Here is a 19478-nt window from a genome sequence, read left to right as displayed (position 1 = left end):
TTTTTTTTTTTTTTTTTTTGTGGGTGTTGGATTTGTTTTTATATAAATTTATTTGGTGAGATATTATTTAAGGAAAAGATGGGAGGGAAATGGATTTGCCAAAAGAAGACGAAAAGACAGATGGGTGGCTCAGCCGACCGCTTCATCTCGGCACCATTGGCGCTTCGTATCACCATGTCTCGCTGCCGGCCGTCTCGGATTCTTTTTTTTTTCACGACTCCTTCCATTGGAAGGACACGGGACAATCCGACGAATTAAAAGTAGTTAGTTTAATCCAACGGTCTCCATTGACATTCCTTTATAACCTTGTAATGAGTGGATATTTTTCTGATATTCTTTTCATTTAGCTGGAGGTGATAGTTATTTGTGTTAAATTTTGCTAAATTTCCTAAAAATATTAAAGAAGAAAAATGAAGTAAAAATCTATAGAGACTCTTTAGCTTCAGTAAATATTAAAATTTACAAAAAATTAAGCATCATTAATGTACAAAATTGATGATTGAATTAATGTTTTAAACCCTAATATTTTCAGTGAAGAATTTTCAAATAAAAAAATATTGCAAGGTACAATTTAATTATCATTGTCTTCATTCCCATCTCGTCTTTTAGAAACAACTGTCTAAAGAATCAAATGAAAATCAGAATCTCTTATCTCAAAAGGTTAGAGAGAGAGAAGAACATCCATAAAAAATAACAAAAAAGTTGAACAAACACGTAGAATGCACAATCCATGTTGGAGAAAAGAAAAGAAAATTCCTTCATAATTCAAAATTCGTTGTCGCAATAATGAATGCAGAGAACTATATTATAAAAATTTGGCTCAATTATTCAATTATTCATTTTACGACATTTTAAATCGAATTACCGTGAAGTAATATTGTCTTTCATAAAAAATATGGAGGAAATCAAGTATTAACCCTATACCAACCTTGGCCAGAATTATCCTGTTTTTTAAAAGTTAACCTTGTATATTGATATCACTATTCAATTTTATTAAAAGGAAATGGTGAATTTAGCCCAAAATATATATATATATATTTGAGGAGACCGTAAAAAAACACACACAAGCACCATTATCTGAAAAGTAAGTTCAAATTTAACTTGGTGAAGTTAAGAATTTAATGTAAAAATTAATACATATTACAACGTCTACGGATAAGGAAAAATCTATAAAAAAAAATTTTGTCTAAATTTAGAAATTAAATAGAGCAGTATCGTGACACAATGAATTCAGAAATTATATAAATTGGAAGGTAATTAGACTTCAAGAATTTTTTATGAAAATAGAATATCAAATTTGATCTTATATTTTAAATTATATTTTATTTTATTTTAGTTATTAGAATTAGTTTATTTAAAAAAAAAAAACATGTACAAATTTAGTTATCATATTTTAAATAAGTTTTTAGTTCAATTCTTTGAAATGAATTTTTATCCAAAATTGTCGAATAATAACAATAATTCTCATACAATAAAAATTTATTAAAAAAAACTAACCGTATAAACTATTTTAAACCATTATTAATAGTCTAAAACCTCTTCTCTCACTTTCTACAAGAAATCCAATTTCCGGGTCTTTAAATTGGGCAGCAGAAATTACCTAAAATCCTAGTGGTCGCTAATCATGAGTGTGAGGTGTGACAGAGACGAATGAGGGAAGGAAGGAGGCTGGTGGGGCCCACAGACACGTGAAATTACCTTTTTAGTTCTTGTTTGTTATTTCATTTAAGCTTAATATCTGGGTCACGGCTCTGAGTGTGAGGACGGGATGGCCGAAATGGGAACTCACATCTCCACATCAAACGACCTACTGCCTAAAGTATTGTCCCTTTCCTAATATTAATCAGTCCTACATATATATATATATATATATATATATATTTCTTCTTCTTTTTTATTCAATTTTGGGCAATATGGTCCCCATTCAACTGGCAGTTGTTTTATGTAAAGTTCTCCAGCAAGGCAGAAACAGTGAAAAGGAAGGCAGATGGAATCACGTGCCTCATGTGCAATCGCAAAATAGACTAGACTCTACCCTCCCCTACGGATCATAGGCATCAAGGTCATGATCATCTGTCCAATCATATTTGGTTTGGGCTGGACCGGCCCATAGGTTATAAAAGGTCTTATAGCTTGAAAATATTGATGTATTTAGGAATGGGATGAGCATAAAATTAAACCATTAGTTTCCAAAAATATCTGTTGGATGAGTATGACTCTCCAAAATATGAGATTATCCATTTTCTCCTAAACTTTTATGATTTTGATTTGGTCTTTTTAGAAGACCTCACACAAGGATTTCTTGACTTTGATTTGGTCTTCCTAGAAGACCTTACACAAATGTAGATAATATTTTTTTATTATAAATCTATGATTATTTCCTAAATTAACGGAGATGGACTTTCATGATCCAACAATATTTTCTTTGAATTGCTATTATATTCTCTTTTCTTCTAAGTATATATTGTATGAGTAAACCTGACGCCAATGCATCATATGAGGATAGCTTCGTCAGTTGTCACCCCCTCATCTCTATCAACAAAGTTCCTAGCTACTCGATTTTCAGTGAAATTATTATTGGATTTCTAAATGATAAAATTCATTTCTCATTTGATCTTACCCGGTGTCCATAGATCTCGAGTGCCAACGCTGGTTAGATTCAGAGGACTCGAAGCAATCTGCATTCCGGCACCTCTTAAAATGGCAAGTTCGACATGATCAATGTACTTCGGCGCCTCCGGAAACTCACTTGCATAAACTGCTTTAATTCCTCCATCCTTGATCACCAAATTCACTGCATTCGCAGGGGAAAAAAACGATTTACAAATTACTGGACAGAGGAGGCAAGAAACTGCAAGATGAAATAAAGAAAAGAGAATGGAAGAGAAGAGTAGAACTAGAATTAAATGTAAAGTTCAACAAAATCTTGATGAAAATAGGATTGGAAAGTAAAAGAAACTACCTAGGCTAGATCATTCGTTCCGAGAGATGTACCAAATCACATATGCAAGAAACAGAAACAAATTGCGAAGAGAATGAGAATATTCGATTGAAAAAATTACCGTCAGAAACCGATTCTTGAAACTCTTGAAGAAATTTACCTGGATAAGATGACCACCAGAGAATGAAGAGGACGAGGAGCAGAATCAAAGGAATCAAATGAATCCACCTCTCCGAGAATTTGTATCGCGAATTGTGATCTCGCTTCCGACACGAAGGATCGGAAACTGGAAGAATGCTGCCGCTGGAATCGTCCATTGATCTTATTTCTGGAGAGCATCTTCCTTGTGGCTCTTGTGCCGGGCTGAAGATTATGCTACAATGATCGTCAGTTGTTGCTCGAAACGAACTCGAAGTCGAAGATCTCTGCTGCATTTATCAACGACGGAGATAGGGTTTGGGGTTCGAAAAGGAAGGAATTCGGGCTGTGCTTCTTCTATTTATATTCTGTTAGCGTTAGGCATCGCGCCGATTTTCGGCGGGAAATTTCACTACTCGTGCCGTGCACGTGATAAGATTTAATTATTACTCCATTTGTTGTTCCATTATATAGTCTTTTTTTTTTAATTTCTTACCTATAATTCAATTTTTTTATAAACAAAAGTGTAATATTAATTTAAATTTGTATTTGTTGAGAATTATTGGAAGTGAGTCCCACATTGGTTAATTTAGTGGAAGATCATGAATTTTTAAGTGAGGAATACTATCTCCATTGATATGAAACCTTTTAGAAAAACCTAAAGCAAACTCATGAAAACTTATGAATAATATCATTACGATTCCTAACTTTTTTATTATTTAAAATGAATATATGGATATTTCTAAATTTATGTTCATGGTAAAAATTAAAAAAATAAAAATGGACAGAAAAAAAATATAATTTAAAAAAATATAAAATTAAAAAGAAAATCATTATCAAACAGTATTTAATATCGTTGCATCTCTCAAACCCTATCCTACCCCAAAATCAATCCTTGAGTTACATAATTAAAATATATTAAAATTGTGTATTTGATCCCAAACTAACCCCTCTTTTGAGTAAATTTTTGAGAAGCAAGAAAATCTAAAGCCGAGACCACTTCTGAAATCACTGGCCTTTGAGTTGGTTGCTCCTGCACACACATGGCTGCAATGGCAAGAGCTTGATACAATCCTCTTACAGGAAATTGACCATCGAGCCTCGGGTCCGCCATTATCAAGAACCTCTTTCGATCTCGGAACAATGGTCTTGCCTACAACACAAAAACAATCAACCCGACCCAATTTAGCTCAAATTTCAAACTACCGTGTTAATACAATGTCTGAAATTGAAGCCACTAGTTATAAGAAAACGTGATTCGAACGGTCCGACAATGACCCATAATGGAAATTCACATTGTTCGAAGTCACTGTCAAACTATTTCAATTTAATGTAGCTGTTCATTGTCTCAATTTTCATCGAGTTTTTACTTGAGTAGTTCCGAAATGTTGATAAAAGGTCAGAGGGTAATATCGTCATTTAAAAAAAAAAAATACGTTTTGAACGATTTTTGTTTTATAATTTAGGCTATTTTGAATACGATGAACTCTTATTTTGGTTAAGTATCTTACCCATGTCACCAAACTCAGCTCCTTCGGAGGTCTTGTATAGTCGATGACTTTCCTTCCCGTGATGAGCTCCAAGAGAACAACTCCAAAGCTATAGATATCGCATTTGAATGTCAATTGGCCTGTCATTGCGTAATCGGGCGCACAATATCCATAGGTTCCCATGACTCTAGTAGAAACGTGAGTGTTATCTCCACTTGGACCCACTTTGGCTAACCCGAAATCCGAGAGCTTTGGCCAATACCCTTCACCCAGCAAAATGTTCGAGCATTTTAGATCCCTATATATAACTGCTGGCCTCATTTTGTTGTGCAAATACTCCAATCCTCTCGCTGCGCCCACCGCTATCTTCATTCTCGTATTCCAATCAAGCACGTTTTTGTCCGGTGGAAGATCTGTCACCAAAATTTAGCAGTTCATTAGACATCAAAATTAATATTACATATAACAAATCAGTTAATAGACGAGTAAATAAAACACCTTTTAAAGTAAATATATAACGTACCGTGTAAATGTTTGTCCAATGAGCCTAATGGCATGAACTCGTAAACCAACAGTCGTTCATCTCGTTCTGCGCAATATCCTAACAATTTTACAAGATTTGGGTGATCGGCCAAACTTAACGTCAATACTTCCACCACGAATTCTCTTACCCCTTGAAGCCCATTCCGGTCGAGTTGTTTTATAGCTACAACCTGTATCAAAATTTGAGTTCAAAACTGTATTTACAATCAACTAGTTCGATAATTATTTAATTTTATATATTATAATCAATTATATTTATTATCTACGTAATTAAAATTTTATAATTTAAATATGATTATAAAATTTTACCTGGTCGATTCTTATCAAATGGCCCTTGTAAACTTTACCGAAGCCTCCTTCACCCAGAAAGCAATCAGACTTGAAATTTCTCGTTGCTTCTACAAGTTCATGGTAGGTAAATTTTTCTATCTCTTCGTTCCTTTTTGCTTTACTGGAAACCTCTCTGGTTATATTTGACGCCAGCTGGTCATTTTCAGGAGTCTGCTCTTTTACTTCTTCCCGTGTTTCTACCTTCAAATCCGCTTCTACTTTAACTATTACCGCGGTAAAAAAAATAAAAAAAAACACGGTTAAATTCTCTGTCGTTTAAGGAATTATGCTCAAATCTTTACATTAAAGATTAAAACCTTGATTGGTTCACAAGAAAAGCCAAGAATTTGTAAAAATTGAACGAATAATCAAATAAAAACGGTAAAAATCATGTGTTCTTCTTGATAAAGCATGCAAGGATTAAAAAATATATATATATATATATTTCGAAAACTAAATCAATCATAAATTTGTCCCATTGAGTGATTTTCTGGGTCCATGTGGGGGGAAGAATATCAAAACGACAGCGTATCGATCATAACGAAAGAGATTTTGAAATCGAAATACATTAAATAATTTAAAAAATGGATTGAAAATTACCTGAAGAAATGGGTGAATTGCTGTCGAATTTTTTCCTCTGTTTTTTGCTGTGGCGAAAGCATCCCATTTTCCAGCCAAAAATGAAGCCAAGGGAACAGAGAGAGAGAGAATAGCTGTCGACCTGGGCGTCAAATCTGAGAAGTTTATTATAATTAATTTTTTTTTTTTTTTTTTCTAAAGAGAATAAATAATTATTGTGGAATTTATATAATTTTGATTTTTTTTTAGTGCAGAAACTTTCTCGGTACGGTTAACCCAATGCTTCCGTGACGCGTGAAAACGATAATATTGTATGGCAGCGTACGTGGATGTTTGTTTGTCTGCCACGTCAGCATTAAATTTTTTAAATTTTGGTTTCCAAATGTGATGGAAGTACACGTCAGGATTTGTTTGTAATATGAAAAAGAATTTCTATGGGCTTACGTGGCGTGGGTTGTATAGCCCAACTATTTTGTGGCTGGCTGCGCTGGTTTGCGATGCGACAGATCCTTGTCCTTTTCTGTTGGGAAACGCTTCTGGTTACGACGCGTTTGACGCCGAACACGCGGACTTTAGCGCGTGTATCTCAAACGCTTGCGGATCACTAAACCCATGGAAACAGTTGGACAGAAAAAGACAAATTCGAGACCATGGAGATTTTCATAGCCATTGGTTTGGTAAATCAATTTATCTCTATTTTCTTTAGAATAATAATTTTAATTAGATAATTTTATGCTTATTTTAAATAAAATAAAGTAAAAAAAAAATCGCTAACAATTTTCTTTAAGGTTTAATTTGATATTTGCTCGAAAAATATATAGTTACATTATTTGATTATTTGTTTTAAATTTTTTTTTTTTTAAAATGTATAACACCGAGACAAATTTATTGATTTTAAGAAATATTAAATATTTATTGACCACAACATTAGAAGTTTATAGTATAGATATGTTTGAATATTCGCTATCTAATAAATATAAAATTAATTATTTTTATATATTAAATTTAATTAATTATTTTATATATATTAAATTTAATTAATTATTTTATATATATTAAATTTAATTAATTATTTTTTATATATTAAATTTAATTAATTATTTTTTATATATTAAATCTTCCTAAATTTTATAATAATGGTAGTTTTGTAATTTAACAAAAATATAATATTAATAAGAAAATCACTTTATTATATTTATATTTGCTTTAATGCATTGGCATCAATTGGTTGCTCAAACTTTGAGCAATAATAAAATTAATATTCTTAATTCTTTTTTGTTTAAAGAAATATTCTTAATTAATTGAGTTTTTATTTCTTTTAATAAAAAATATATGGGTGATGTCATATATCAGTTACATCAAAATAATATATAAGTAATATACCTTTACATCAAAATAATATATAAGTAATATACCTTAACGATATTTATAATAATTTAATGTAGGAAAGAAAACTTTTATATAGTTAATTTAGCTTGAGGAATTTTTTTGATCCAAACACAAAAATTTGGGTGGGTTGGATTGGTAATCTAACCCAAAACTTTTCAAAACTTTTCACAACCCAACCCATCCCAACCTTGGTTGGATTCGGATTGGGTTATCTTTTATTAATCCTAAATTTATAATTATTCATATAGATAAAATATATTAAAAGTTCATAAACAAATACAAATAATCTATAATTATTCACAAAATAAAAAATAAAAAATAAAAAACAACAAAATTCTACCATATTAACATAATTCAATATTGTCATAAAACTAAAGATAACTAAATACAGATATTTTTAAATAGAAGGATAGATTCTTAATATAGTTTATATAATTTTAGGTTCGGGTCGCTCGGGTCAACTCGAGGGTTTTGTCCCACGAACTCGCAACCGAACCGATTCTATTTAGGTTCAGAAAAATGAACTCAACCCTACCCGAAATGCTAATCCAACCCAACCCAACCCTTATAGTTCGGGTTGGGTTGGTCCGGGTTGTCGAGTTGTCGGGTTGAATGTACACCCCTAATACGTAGAGCCAGAATTAATTTATTTTTAATTTTTTAAAATTGAAAATTAAAATGGTGATAATTGATTTTTTTCGGAAAAAAATAATAAATTGAACTGAATTTTTGTATAGGAAACCGCGAAGACGTTGGCCAATGGGCCTGTTTAGCGCGGGCCACTGGACCGCGAGATTCAGATTCAAAATGTTCAAATGAAGGTCCACTAAGGATACGATCACGTGGTCTCTTTTCTAACAGATTAAGCACTTCCCGCTCGCATATCCTTTCAAATCAAAATCGAAGATCCAGACGCAGCCGTAAGAAACTTCCTTCCTCAATCTCGCTCACCGTCGTTTCTTCTTTCAACTTTCGTTCGGTCGTACTGATTCACGTAGCCGGCGTTATGGAGTCCAATATTTCTCTCATTGAAGTTGCCGGAGAAGACGATTCTCTACTGCAACAGATTCCAGAAGACGGTCTTTTAGACCTCGAACGGGAGATGGACGGCGCTACAGCGAGAAACAGCGGCTTCTTCTTGTGTTCGCCTCTCTTAACTAACAGATCCATCGGCGCCATTTCTAGTTCTTCTACTGCTTCAGCAGCTGGTCAGTTTAATTATATACATTTCCTTTGTTTTGAACCATTTGCCTAAGGTGCTGCAAGTTTATCTGAGTTTCAGATTTCGTTTGTAGGCGTTGGTACTTCTTGTTAATTTTGAGTTACTAACTAGTATCTTTAGAAACTGGCTCCAAAGTTGATTGATTATGCATATTTAGATTGATGTTGAAAGCTGGAATCTGTCGGTGAAGTTTTGTTGCTGATTCTATCGAGATTCTTACTCTCTCTGATTAGATAAACCTGCATTTTAGGCGGTTGCTATCTCTCTTTCTTAGAATCTAGTTAATTAGGTTATCAGTATTTCATTCGTGTGAATTAAGATGTCTCGAATTTATGTACGTTCTACTATTGCTCAGTAGCTTGCTCTTAACATTCTTGGATACGCGCAAGATCATGTTGACTAAACGACATGCTCCTTTTTTATGTGCAGATCATACTGATAAAGAAAATATTAATGCAAACGATATAGAAGGTCCCAATCTTAGTATTATGCCGCAACAAATGAAGAGGAAGAAGAAGGCTGGAGGATATAATTTGCGGAAAAGCTTAGCATGGAACAAAGCTTTCTTCACCGAAGAAGGTTTCTACATGTGGTTACTTAATGCATTGTTTATTTCTCTTTTTTTTTCTCTCCAAATCAAACGGTAAGACATTGTTTGTATTTGACACACTCTTTCGTCAGGAGTCTTGGATTCCATGGAGCTGTCAATGATCACTGGTAGTACCAATACATTGGGAGCAATCGACGAAGAAATACCAGCGATGCCTGGTGGTAGCTCTTACAATGATTTATCGTTTCAAGATAAATTATTCAAGGATACGTCAACTGGTACTCCCATTGGTGACAGAAAGAACGGCCGTTGCTTGTTGCCAAAGCGTGGTTCATCAACTAAAGATAATGTATCCCAGCTTCTACAGTCAGTATATTTCCAAGTTCAATTGGAAATTTTATCTTTGTGGTTCTACTACTATGGATATGTTTCCACATAGATTTGGACATAGAAAGATTAAAATATTGTAACTATCTTTGTTTCTAGGCGGATTTATCTCAAACTTGTCTTTGTTTTTAAATGACATCTCAGGTCAAGTTGAAGGAGCTATCAGCCAAAGATCTCAATCGGAGTGGATCAAAACGTGGAAGCTGTCCGCGACCTGTGGCTTCGTCATCATATCCTTTAAGATGAACATTTGTTTGAATTTTGGTAGTGTTGTCAAGTTTTCTCCAGCTGGTCCATCCTAAACTCACTTTTACTTATGGCTTAAGTTAGGTTTCCTTAACCATTTCTATACTGTCAAAAGGCCTACAACCTCAAATGCAACAAAAACTATGAACAAAGAAGAGAGAACTTCCAGAATTCCAGTTCCAAAACGTGATTCTACGGTCATCCCTAGGGCTCCAAGGAATGCTGCTACTATACGTGCAAGTGACGCAAAGAGTAATCAGGTTGCTCAAAGAGGTAATCATTGTAAAATCGCTCAATGGTTCTGTATTACTTTAGCCATAACTTTAAGCTATCTTAAACGATACTATTACATTTAAAATTTACTCTGTTTCGATGCTGTTAATTACTTTGTGATGTGTTGAATTTTTCGTGAACAGTTGTAAGTAATCCAAAAATGTCTACGTCAAAGAGCTCGTCCATGAATTCATTAAGGGCTTTAAACAAGGATGTTAATGCAAGCAAATCTCTGAAGGCTAAAAACTCAATTCAACAACCGGGAAAATTGGTGAGAATTAAAACGTTTAGAAGTGGGGGGTCTTTGTCATCCATTTATTGAAGTTGGTATGCTCATACATTGTAGTGTTCATTTCTAATTTACAGGCCAATCCAGTATTAAAAGTGAATTCCTCTCGTTGCCAACATGAGTCTGTCGATCCAAATGAAGGGTTAAAGGCGGGGGCAAATTCATTAATTTCAAAACCTCTTCCTTCAAATGATGATGGCACCAAGAAAGCTTCTGCTTCCATTACTCAAAATGCTCCCCCTGATGGTCGCAGCATGCTTAATCCAACCCAAATGCCAAAGCCATCTGGTTTACGAATGCCGTCACCGTCCATGGGATTTTTCGGGCAGGTATAATCACCAGGCTTCATTAACATATTTTAGATAAATGCATTTTTCTTCAAATTCTTCTTCTTATTTTCTGTTCATTTGTGAACTTTCTATCCCAGAAAAAGGTTTCTTCATTCCAAAGCGTGCCCCCTGATACTTCAGAATTGCACGACCTTTCCAAATCGAGCATTCCCAATGTGAGAATACGTGGTCCTTCAAACCCTATTTGTCAGTTGGCAACACTTGTACCTAGGAACGTTGTGAAAGCAAACCATGGTGAGGCTTCTGGAGAAACTAAGGTAGTTTCGTGCTTAAGTTCGGGTAGTTCAATAGAACCTGTTTCCCATTATAGAGCGAAGTCCGCCTTGAAATTAGCCAACATTCATTTAGGGAAAGTGGATGTGATCGGCGCTTCTACAATGAACAAGGCTTTGAGCGCCCATGGACTCGTGAAGCCTGATGTTCTGTCGCTTTCTAATCCTGTGTTGGAACATCTTGGAGATGTTTCTAGAACACATCATGAGATTAAGGACCAATTAGCTGGTGACTCTACCAAATCATATCTTGATGAAACGAACGAATGCTGCTCACAAGGTATGCAAAATGCTCTCGATGATCAGTTAAGGGGTGCAAAAGATTGCAATGAACAATCTTCCGAGCAAGTTGAGGTTGCAAACTCTTCTTACTGCAAGATTGAACGAACTTCTTCTGATCATCAGAGAGTAGGAATTGGAACTTGCAATTCACTCAAGAGAAGTAGAACTTCAATAGAATTTGACCATGGTATATTTGAAGATGTTAGTAACGATTCTAACGGTTGGGAGAGCTGTTCATTTGATCAGGATGAAGATTTGGAAACTCGTAAAATGAGAATATTACGGACAAGAAAAGCAGAACCATCTGACGTCGACCACTTCATTTCAAATGAATGCAACAACACTATGCAGACCGCTACAGAACTGTCTAATTCAGACTCAATGCATATTGATGATGAAAATCCAACTGGTCCAATTTTGAATAATCAATCATTACAAGGAAACGGCTATTCTCTAGCCTCCCAGAACGAGTTTTTGACAAAAGAAAGCAATGACATCTGTGAAAATAAAGTGGATAGTGATTACGATCTTTCTTCTATTCCACATTCAACAGCAGATGCTTGCAACAATTGTACAGATGAGATGGTAGACATTGTATCTGATATGCAGCAGAATCACACTTCCTTTGAAACAGAAAGGTATCAGAATGATCGTGGTGATGTAGAAATTGCCTGCAACGCTGACGTTGCTGAAACTCTACTAATAAGCCGAGACTTTCATTCAAGTGATACAGAAAATCAGCTGTATGAAGCCCACATACGCATTGAATCCGAACATGTACAAAATGAAGACAAACAAAATTCTCTTGTTCAATCATCAGTTAATGATTGTTGCATTGACCTGGTAGACGTTTCCCCAAAAAACAACCAAGGGAAGTGCTCTATTGATGACTTGTTGCATAGAAGCAATTCTGAAGAAATTATCAGTGTCGATAATTATGATGTATGCACGTCGGAAGGTCTTAGTAACTGTAATCAGATGGCATCACCAAAGGATAATAACAGTATACATGAGGAGACACATGATACAAGGACGGGTGACAACATTTTAGAGTCACGGGAGCTCGAAGCATCATTAAGAAGTTCACGTTGTTCAACTGCTAAATCATCCGAGGATGACAAAAGTGGTGAAGGTACATCTGAAACAATGAGTAAAATTACTTCCGAATCAAGAATGACATGCAATGATCAGTCATTTTGTTCGCCAACTAAAGATTTGGGTTCATCAATACCCAACGATGACAAATTGTCTAGCGCAAATGTTCAACAGTATGCGGGAACTAAGGAATTGGAAAATCACAAGTCTCCAGAGATGAATGAAATGTGCAGTACATACAACGACAATGCACAATCAGAAGCAACAACTTGCAACGATTCATCATTTCGTTCCCCGACAAAAGATTTGGGTTCATCGGTACCCAATGATGACATATTGTCCAGGGAAAATGTTCAACAGTGTATGGAAACTAAAGAACTGGAGAATCACAAGTCTCCAGAGATGAATGGAAACCTACTACATCAAAATGAAAATGAGTTCAACAGTGAAATGGATCACTTACTAAACACCGAAATGTGCAGCACATCCAACGAGAATGCTCAATCAAAAGCAAAAGCGACTTGCAACGATTCATCATTTTGTTCCCCGACTAAAGATTTGGATTCATTAGTACCCCATGATGACATATTGTATATGGAAGCTAAAGAACTGGAGAACCACAGGTCTCCAGAGATGAATGAAAATGAGCTCAACAGTGAAATCGATCACCTCTTAGACACTGAAACGTCTGGTACAAACGACAATTCACAATCAATGGAGCTGTAAGTACATTGGTTTGTGGATGAACTATTTTGCTTCCTTGCCTTTTCTCTCTTTTAAAGATGCTTGATTGAAACTCTCAATGTTATTGGCAGAAGAAAGTCTGAGGGTATTGGGAAGCAAAATGTTGGGAGAATTAAAACTTCAACAAATGCTGTTCCATTTTCTGAAGAATGGTTGGCTGCAATTGAAGCTGCTGGAGAGGTGAGATATTACCTTCAATTTCTATCACTCTTTTATTAACCTCCTATCTACATTTTGTGTTTATTATGAAAGTCGAAACTGATGAGTAAAAAGACCAGTGTTGGTGACATTGCCATATAGGTAAAACTTGAAAATAGATCATTTGATGTGAACCACCAACCTCCACAGTAGTATGATATTGTCCACTTTGAGCATAAGCTCTCGTGGATTTACTTTTGGTTTTTCCAAAAGTTCTCGTACGAATGGAGATATATTTCTTACTTATAAATAAATCCATAATCAATCCTTTAATTAGTCGATGCGAGACTCTTCTCCCAACCATCCTCAACAAAATTACGTGGGAAGTAGTCTGCTTTTCCTTAATTTTCTTGGTTTAAGTTCAAATTTGTACTATTTTCTTCTCCGATCAAGTTATTGAACTTTCGTTTTTCACATTCTATTTTGAATAATTGAGTCCTCTAAGATTTGCCGAATTTATGTTTTTCATTTGAAGTTGTTCTATCTGGTTATTGTGCACTCGCACCAGTTCACTTCCTCTTCTTCGCTTGGTATGTGTGTGTATTCTCGTTGCTTGATGCACTATATAGTTTTACTTCAGCTTTCTGGGGATTGATTTTAAGTCGGTGGACAAATACAAATAATTCCTTCCTGCGTTTCCTTTGATAATGCAGGAAATTCTGACCATGAAAACCGGAGCTGTACAAAATTCACCTCCCGATAAGTCTAAACCTGAACCAGGTCCATGGTCCCCGGTATGCTCTCTTTCTCAATTCTCCCCACAAGGCTTTATGATTTGTGGTTCTGTGACCGTGCCCTTCACACACCGCTTTCCAAACGTGGGCGATATGCCTGTTTTCAATCTCATCTTAGGACAGTTAAAAGTTATTAAATTAGAACTTTTAAACACATTGAATTTTAAATGTTGAAGTGTCTTAACGGGGTATTTTGAGCTTTTGATTCAAAAGTTTGAACCTAAAATTAAAATTTTAAAAATCTACTATAAACTTTTTTTTTTTTTTTTAATTTATAGTCCAAATAGACAGATTATTAAGATTTCTTGAATTTGTATTTTTTTTAGTGTACAAAAACGTATTTACTTGGTGTTCGTTTTCCAAATTCTTCATGTATTGAAGGAATTATTTCGTTATTGTTTTCATAAAAATAATTTTTTCTTTGGAAAACTTTTTTCTCGGGCAATTGTTGGATTACAGGTAAAAGTAAAAATTTGGAACGGTTTAAAATGAACCATTTATCTCATAATTTCATGAGTTTACTTAAATCAAGTTTATTCATAAAAAACAATTAATGTGAAATAGTATAATACAATTTCCAAAGAAAAAAAGGTAATTATTTAAATGTAGAAAAATGTCAAGCTGATTTTTATTTCTTTTCTTCTTTAATCTTTTCTTTGTAAAAATTCTTATTTCTCCATGTTTTTTAGACTTTTGGTTGAAGATTTAAAAAACTCAATAAATAAGTTCCCTTCAATTTTTATTTCAAAATAATAATAAGGAAATAAATTAGATTTAAGTTTTATATTGGTTTTTAACCTTTGTATTTATTTTATTTGAGTCGTTATATCTTTATCATTAATCTAAAATTGAACATTAAATTTTTGTTAAAATATCTTAGTGTAGTGCCCGATTCGGTATGAGGGGTGATGACGAAATTAAAAGTAGAATTTTAATTTTAAAATAACTAAATTGGCCAGTTTAATGGATTACATTCCTGGATGTACATCTGTATTCATTTATTTCATTATTTGAGTAAAGTGGATGTAGAATATTATTTTATTGAGCTTTTGTCTAATTTTAATTTTCCGTGAATTGGCAGGTGAAACGTAAAAACAATCAGGAGATCGGACCATTCGATTGTACAAAATGTACCAACGGGAGCCAACTCCATGAGTCCAGTTAATCATACGCCTTCCTTACATTCTTTCCCGCTAACGGTCTCTCTTCTCGTTCTTTTATCACAAAAATTCTATTGTCCCCTGATGCCGAACTCCTAATGACACTAAACAAGAAAATTCATCAGACTCAATCGAACATTAGTTGCAACTATAACTTTTTTTTAGTTATAAATATAAGATAACTCCTTAATTAGTTGAATGTATTCTTAATCTTAATTATAAACCTATGATAACCCTTTAATTAGTCCACGTGGGACTACTCTTCCAATCATCCTCAACATCTACAATTAAAATATGGACAAGATTGAACTAGCATATTAAGCAAGTGTAAGTTTTTTTTTTTTTTGTCCTATTCGGTTCTACATATGGTTCATTTATAATTAATGAGTCCGTGGAACATAATCCAATAATTCAATTAAATTAAGTTTCCATTCTCTATTAAAAAAATCATATGTTTAAGTTAATTATCAAACCCTACCCTACCCTACTAAAAAAAATGAAATTGCACTGGTTTCTCGAAATTCCTATTTTAAAGATATATGTATTTATAAACATGGTATGGCATTAATATGGGAAATGAATAAACATATAAAATGGTATGAATTAATATGGGAAATGAATAAACATATAAAGATAGTATGCATTAATATGGAAAATGAATAAACATATAAAAATGGTATGCATTAATGTGGGAAAGGTAAGAGGAAGTGAAAAAAATTATATGTTCTATTACATTTAAAATTCTTAAATAATCTGGTAGGTTTTAGATTTTGAAAATGTCTAATAAATAAGTTGTTTGATAAGTTCAAAAAAAAATTAAAAATTACATGTTTTATTAGATTTAAAACTAAATTTTATATATGTAATGGCAATTTAAACTTTAATTTTTTTATCTATTAGTTCCATAACTTTTAAAATTTAGGACTTAAATATAAAATAGAAAGTTTAAAGACAATATTATATGCTTTTTCGAAATTTTGCAATTGATTCAACATAAAACTAAACTTTTAGAGGCTATAACCAAATAATTACAAACCAAAAAGTTCAACATATAACTAATATATGCAAGACCTTGCATGTAAATTTTTAACTAGTAAGAGAACCGAATGAAAAGGGACAAGAAAAAATAGTTTTGTTTTAAAATAAAAATAAAAATAGCTTTCATACTTCTGTGTGCAGACAGCTTTTTTTTCATAAATAGTAATGAATAAAGTTCCTAATAATTAGTAGCTACCAGCCTAATTCAACCAATAAATATGAGATATTTTAGCGAGATCCACTCGTATAATATAAATATCACATAAGATAAGAGCTCTACTCAGTACTCACTCTTATGTATGCAAGTATTTCTTTAAATTCTATTAGAGAATTAAGAAATTTGTCATCATTTTATTTTTATAATTTAATAGTAGTTATTAAATGTCTTTTTCTAATATTTATAGTTGTTTTCTTTTTGTCGGTCCCCAAATTTTATTGGCAAGAGAATCCTAATTTGGAGGGTGCGAAAAATAAGTACAGTACTTGGCGGCAGGAATTTCGTTAATTTATATTCGAAAAGTAATATTAAAGAAGGGCGCTTACCTATATCTCTCTCTTTTTTGGCGGATGTTCCGGTTGATGAATCATGGATGGCCCCATCGGAATAATTCCTTTCATGAATCATGCAGCAGAGAAGAAGATTAGAAAAAAAAGGCTGAATTTCACGGCGATGTATTTATGTATGACATGAAAGTAAAAACGAGTTCGAGCAAAAATTTCCCGAAGTCCCTAAGTCGTGAGCAATTATTCATGGAAAATGCAGGCATGAATCATGATAGCAGAGTTCGAAAGTTATTGAACAAAGACGTTTATCGGAGAAAAACGGGAAACTATCGGTGAATTTATCCGAGAATTTGAAATTGTATGTATGAACTATAAGCCTTGGCTTTGAGTGAGGTCCTTTGAATTGCTCTCAAGTTTGAGTCCTCATCAAACATCATGAGGATCGTAGATCGAACTCGGAAAATAATACAAGAAGTGTATCATTCCTTTGAATTGCTCTCAAGTTTCAGTCCTCGTCAAACATCATAATGATCGTAGATCGAAATCGGAAAATAATACAAAAAGTGCATCATTCCAGTATCTGACATTAACTTCTTTCATAGGCAAGGGAAAGGAGAGTAGAAAATGATATGAAGAGGAAAATGCATTCGATAAAACTACGAACGTAATATGAAGGAACAGATCGTGCAAACAAATAATAACGGCTTGATACGGAGGAAGGAAATTTTCGCTCTACCAGAAAGTTCACAAATGCATAGAACAATGAACGCACAGAAGAGAGAAATTTCAGTTCAGATATGGATAAACAAAATGAGCAAGAACAAAGCAAAATTCACCGAGAGACGGAGTAGAAATTACTTTTTGCTCATACTGTTAAAATTGAGGGAACGGCGGTGAACAAAAGCAGGTACTAATTTAGTTTAGTAAGAGATTTAGAACTCACATAGTTCATCATCAGAATGTTGCAGGCAACTTGATCTCATCGGGAGTTCATCTGATCTCGAGACTACACCAGTCTTCTGATCAGAAACAACCAAAGAATCAAACCAAACAAAACGATCGACTATTGAGTTCAAGTTCGAATGCATTATAGACGGCCAGAAAAGCGCACAAGCGAAACGATTCAAACACAAAATAAATTTACGCACCAGGAAGTATCACCGGCCTAGATCGGAAGGTGAAATTTGAGATTATTCGTCAGCCATTTCGATTGCACAGTAAGGCATTTGAATCGCAAGATAATCAACGAATTGGCATCCAATAGTCTCGGATTCTACATCATCCATTTCGATCGTACCACTTCTCGATCTATTTCTCTGACTTCATTTTCTGCGCTTTTCACGCACCTCAAAGAACAAGAATCAAAGACTGAAATCAATATGAAGAGAAGAAGAGAGACGGAAACTCGTAATGTCAAAGGAATTTGAAATTTTCTTACCAATCAAACAGGAGGATGTTGGCGCCTGCCTATCATACCAAAAGATGGAGATGAATTTTCTAGTTTTGAAGAAAAATCGCCAGAAAAAGCAAACTCCGAAGTCGGAAGTAGATGGAGATGAATTTTCTGGTTTTGAAGAAAAAATCGCCAGAAAAAGCAAACTCCGAAGTCGGAAGTAGATGGAGATGAATTTTCTGGTTTTGAAGAAAAAATCGCCAGAAAAAGCAACCTCTGAAGTCCGAAGTTTAGCGCCCTTTTGTAAAGCGGGCGCGAGAAGTTTCGAGTATATATATGCGCTTGATTCGGGCCCACAATAGCGGATTTCAAATGTTTCAAGGGTTCGGATTTCAAATGAGGATTAATACGTTCACAGACCCAAAAGGGTTCGTTCACAATCCCATATAATGTCTTCTCAATTAAAAAATTATTATTATCCAATTACACTTTTTTTTTAACAATAAATAGAATGAAATAAATTAAATATTATTATCCACTCCCACAATTTTTAAAGTTAACAATTACATTGAATTTAAATTTTAGGCTAAATTATGCTATTTGTAAAATTTCAATTATGCCGTTGATCATATACCTTTTTACCAAAGTTTTCTTAAAATCTTTTATAATTAATACCTATTTCACTTTTGAAAATTCAAATTATATTTATAAAATAAAGTATTAATCATTTCTATTTAAAATTAGGCACACGGATATTTTAAATTTTTATTTGAAGTTTTAATAGCATTTTTTTAACTTTTTATTAAGTTTAAAAATATTTTTGAGATGGTGCAAAATTAAAAAATATTTTTATTTATTTAGACTAAAATTTAAAACGCACCATTAAATTGTAAAACATATTCTTTCATTATATAGTCTTGTTTATTTTTATTAAATTAAAATATGTATATTATCATATATTATAAAAGAAAAAATATTATTTTCATCTATATGAAGAGAAAAGTCTTGTTACAATTTTATTTAAATCATGATTGTTTATAACACAAACTATATTTCCACCTGGTCCCTAACATATTATTTAAGAGTTATGATAACTTTTAAATCAAAATAATTAAGTTAATATTTCTTAGTTTTTCCTCATTTTTAAGATTATTTCCAAATTTTATAGTTTAATTAATTAAGTAGAGACAAAATGGAGCATTAGTAAACAATTAGGAATAAAAATATAAAATATTGAGATTTTAAATACCAAATGAATATTGAACTCAAAGCTTATTTTTCCCTAAATTGTAATATTTAAGTTTCAAAACGCAAAAAAAAAAAAAAAAAAA

General features: G+C 33.2%; 3 protein-coding genes across 5 annotated transcripts; 1 reads left to right on the top strand and 2 right to left on the bottom strand.

The window, feature by feature from the left end:
• Positions 1-2404: 2404 nt before the first annotated feature.
• LOC111448884 lies at positions 2405-3396 on the bottom strand. The gene is made up of 2 exons (XM_023088663.1): positions 3102-3396; positions 2405-2794 (listed from the first exon to the last, which is right to left on the bottom strand). Exons 1-2 carry the CDS (start codon positions 3373-3375, stop codon positions 2607-2609), a joined length of 462 nt encoding a protein of 153 aa, XP_022944431.1. The 5' UTR covers positions 3376-3396; the 3' UTR covers positions 2405-2606.
• A 479-nt stretch (positions 3397-3875) lies between these two features.
• Positions 3876-17531, bottom strand: LOC111448108 (probable serine/threonine-protein kinase PBL5). The gene is made up of 6 exons (XM_023087524.1): positions 17527-17531; positions 6043-6155; positions 5422-5666; positions 5093-5282; positions 4591-4982; positions 3876-4232 (listed from the first exon to the last, which is right to left on the bottom strand). The coding sequence occupies exons 2-6, from the start codon at positions 6107-6109 to the stop codon at positions 4023-4025; spliced, it is 1104 nt and encodes a 367-aa protein (XP_022943292.1). The 5' UTR covers positions 6110-6155; positions 17527-17531; the 3' UTR covers positions 3876-4022.
• LOC111448106 lies at positions 8311-15401 on the top strand. Of its 3 annotated transcripts, none has more exons than XM_023087523.1 (11): positions 8311-8618; positions 9062-9211; positions 9314-9531; positions 9714-9799; positions 9922-10088; positions 10232-10359; positions 10455-10706; positions 10805-13098; positions 13192-13300; positions 13972-14052; positions 15134-15401. In XM_023087523.1, the coding sequence occupies exons 1-11, from the start codon at positions 8417-8419 to the stop codon at positions 15215-15217; spliced, it is 3771 nt and encodes a 1256-aa protein (XP_022943291.1). In that variant the 5' UTR covers positions 8311-8416; the 3' UTR covers positions 15218-15401. The 3 variants fall into 3 exon arrangements, with proteins under 3 accessions (XP_022943291.1, XP_022943290.1, XP_022943289.1); XM_023087522.1 differs by having other exon boundaries at positions 9922-10110; positions 10227-10359; positions 13195-13300; XM_023087521.1 differs by having other exon boundaries at positions 9922-10110; positions 10227-10359.
• Positions 17532-19478: the final 1947 nt, after the last annotated feature.

The sequence above is a fragment of the Cucurbita moschata genome, unplaced genomic scaffold (assembly GCF_002738365.1).
Source record: "Cucurbita moschata cultivar Rifu unplaced genomic scaffold, Cmos_1.0 Cmo_Scf00010, whole genome shotgun sequence".
Classification (NCBI taxonomy): domain Eukaryota; kingdom Viridiplantae; phylum Streptophyta; class Magnoliopsida; order Cucurbitales; family Cucurbitaceae; genus Cucurbita; species Cucurbita moschata.
This window is presented reverse-complemented; position numbering and strand designations above follow the sequence as displayed.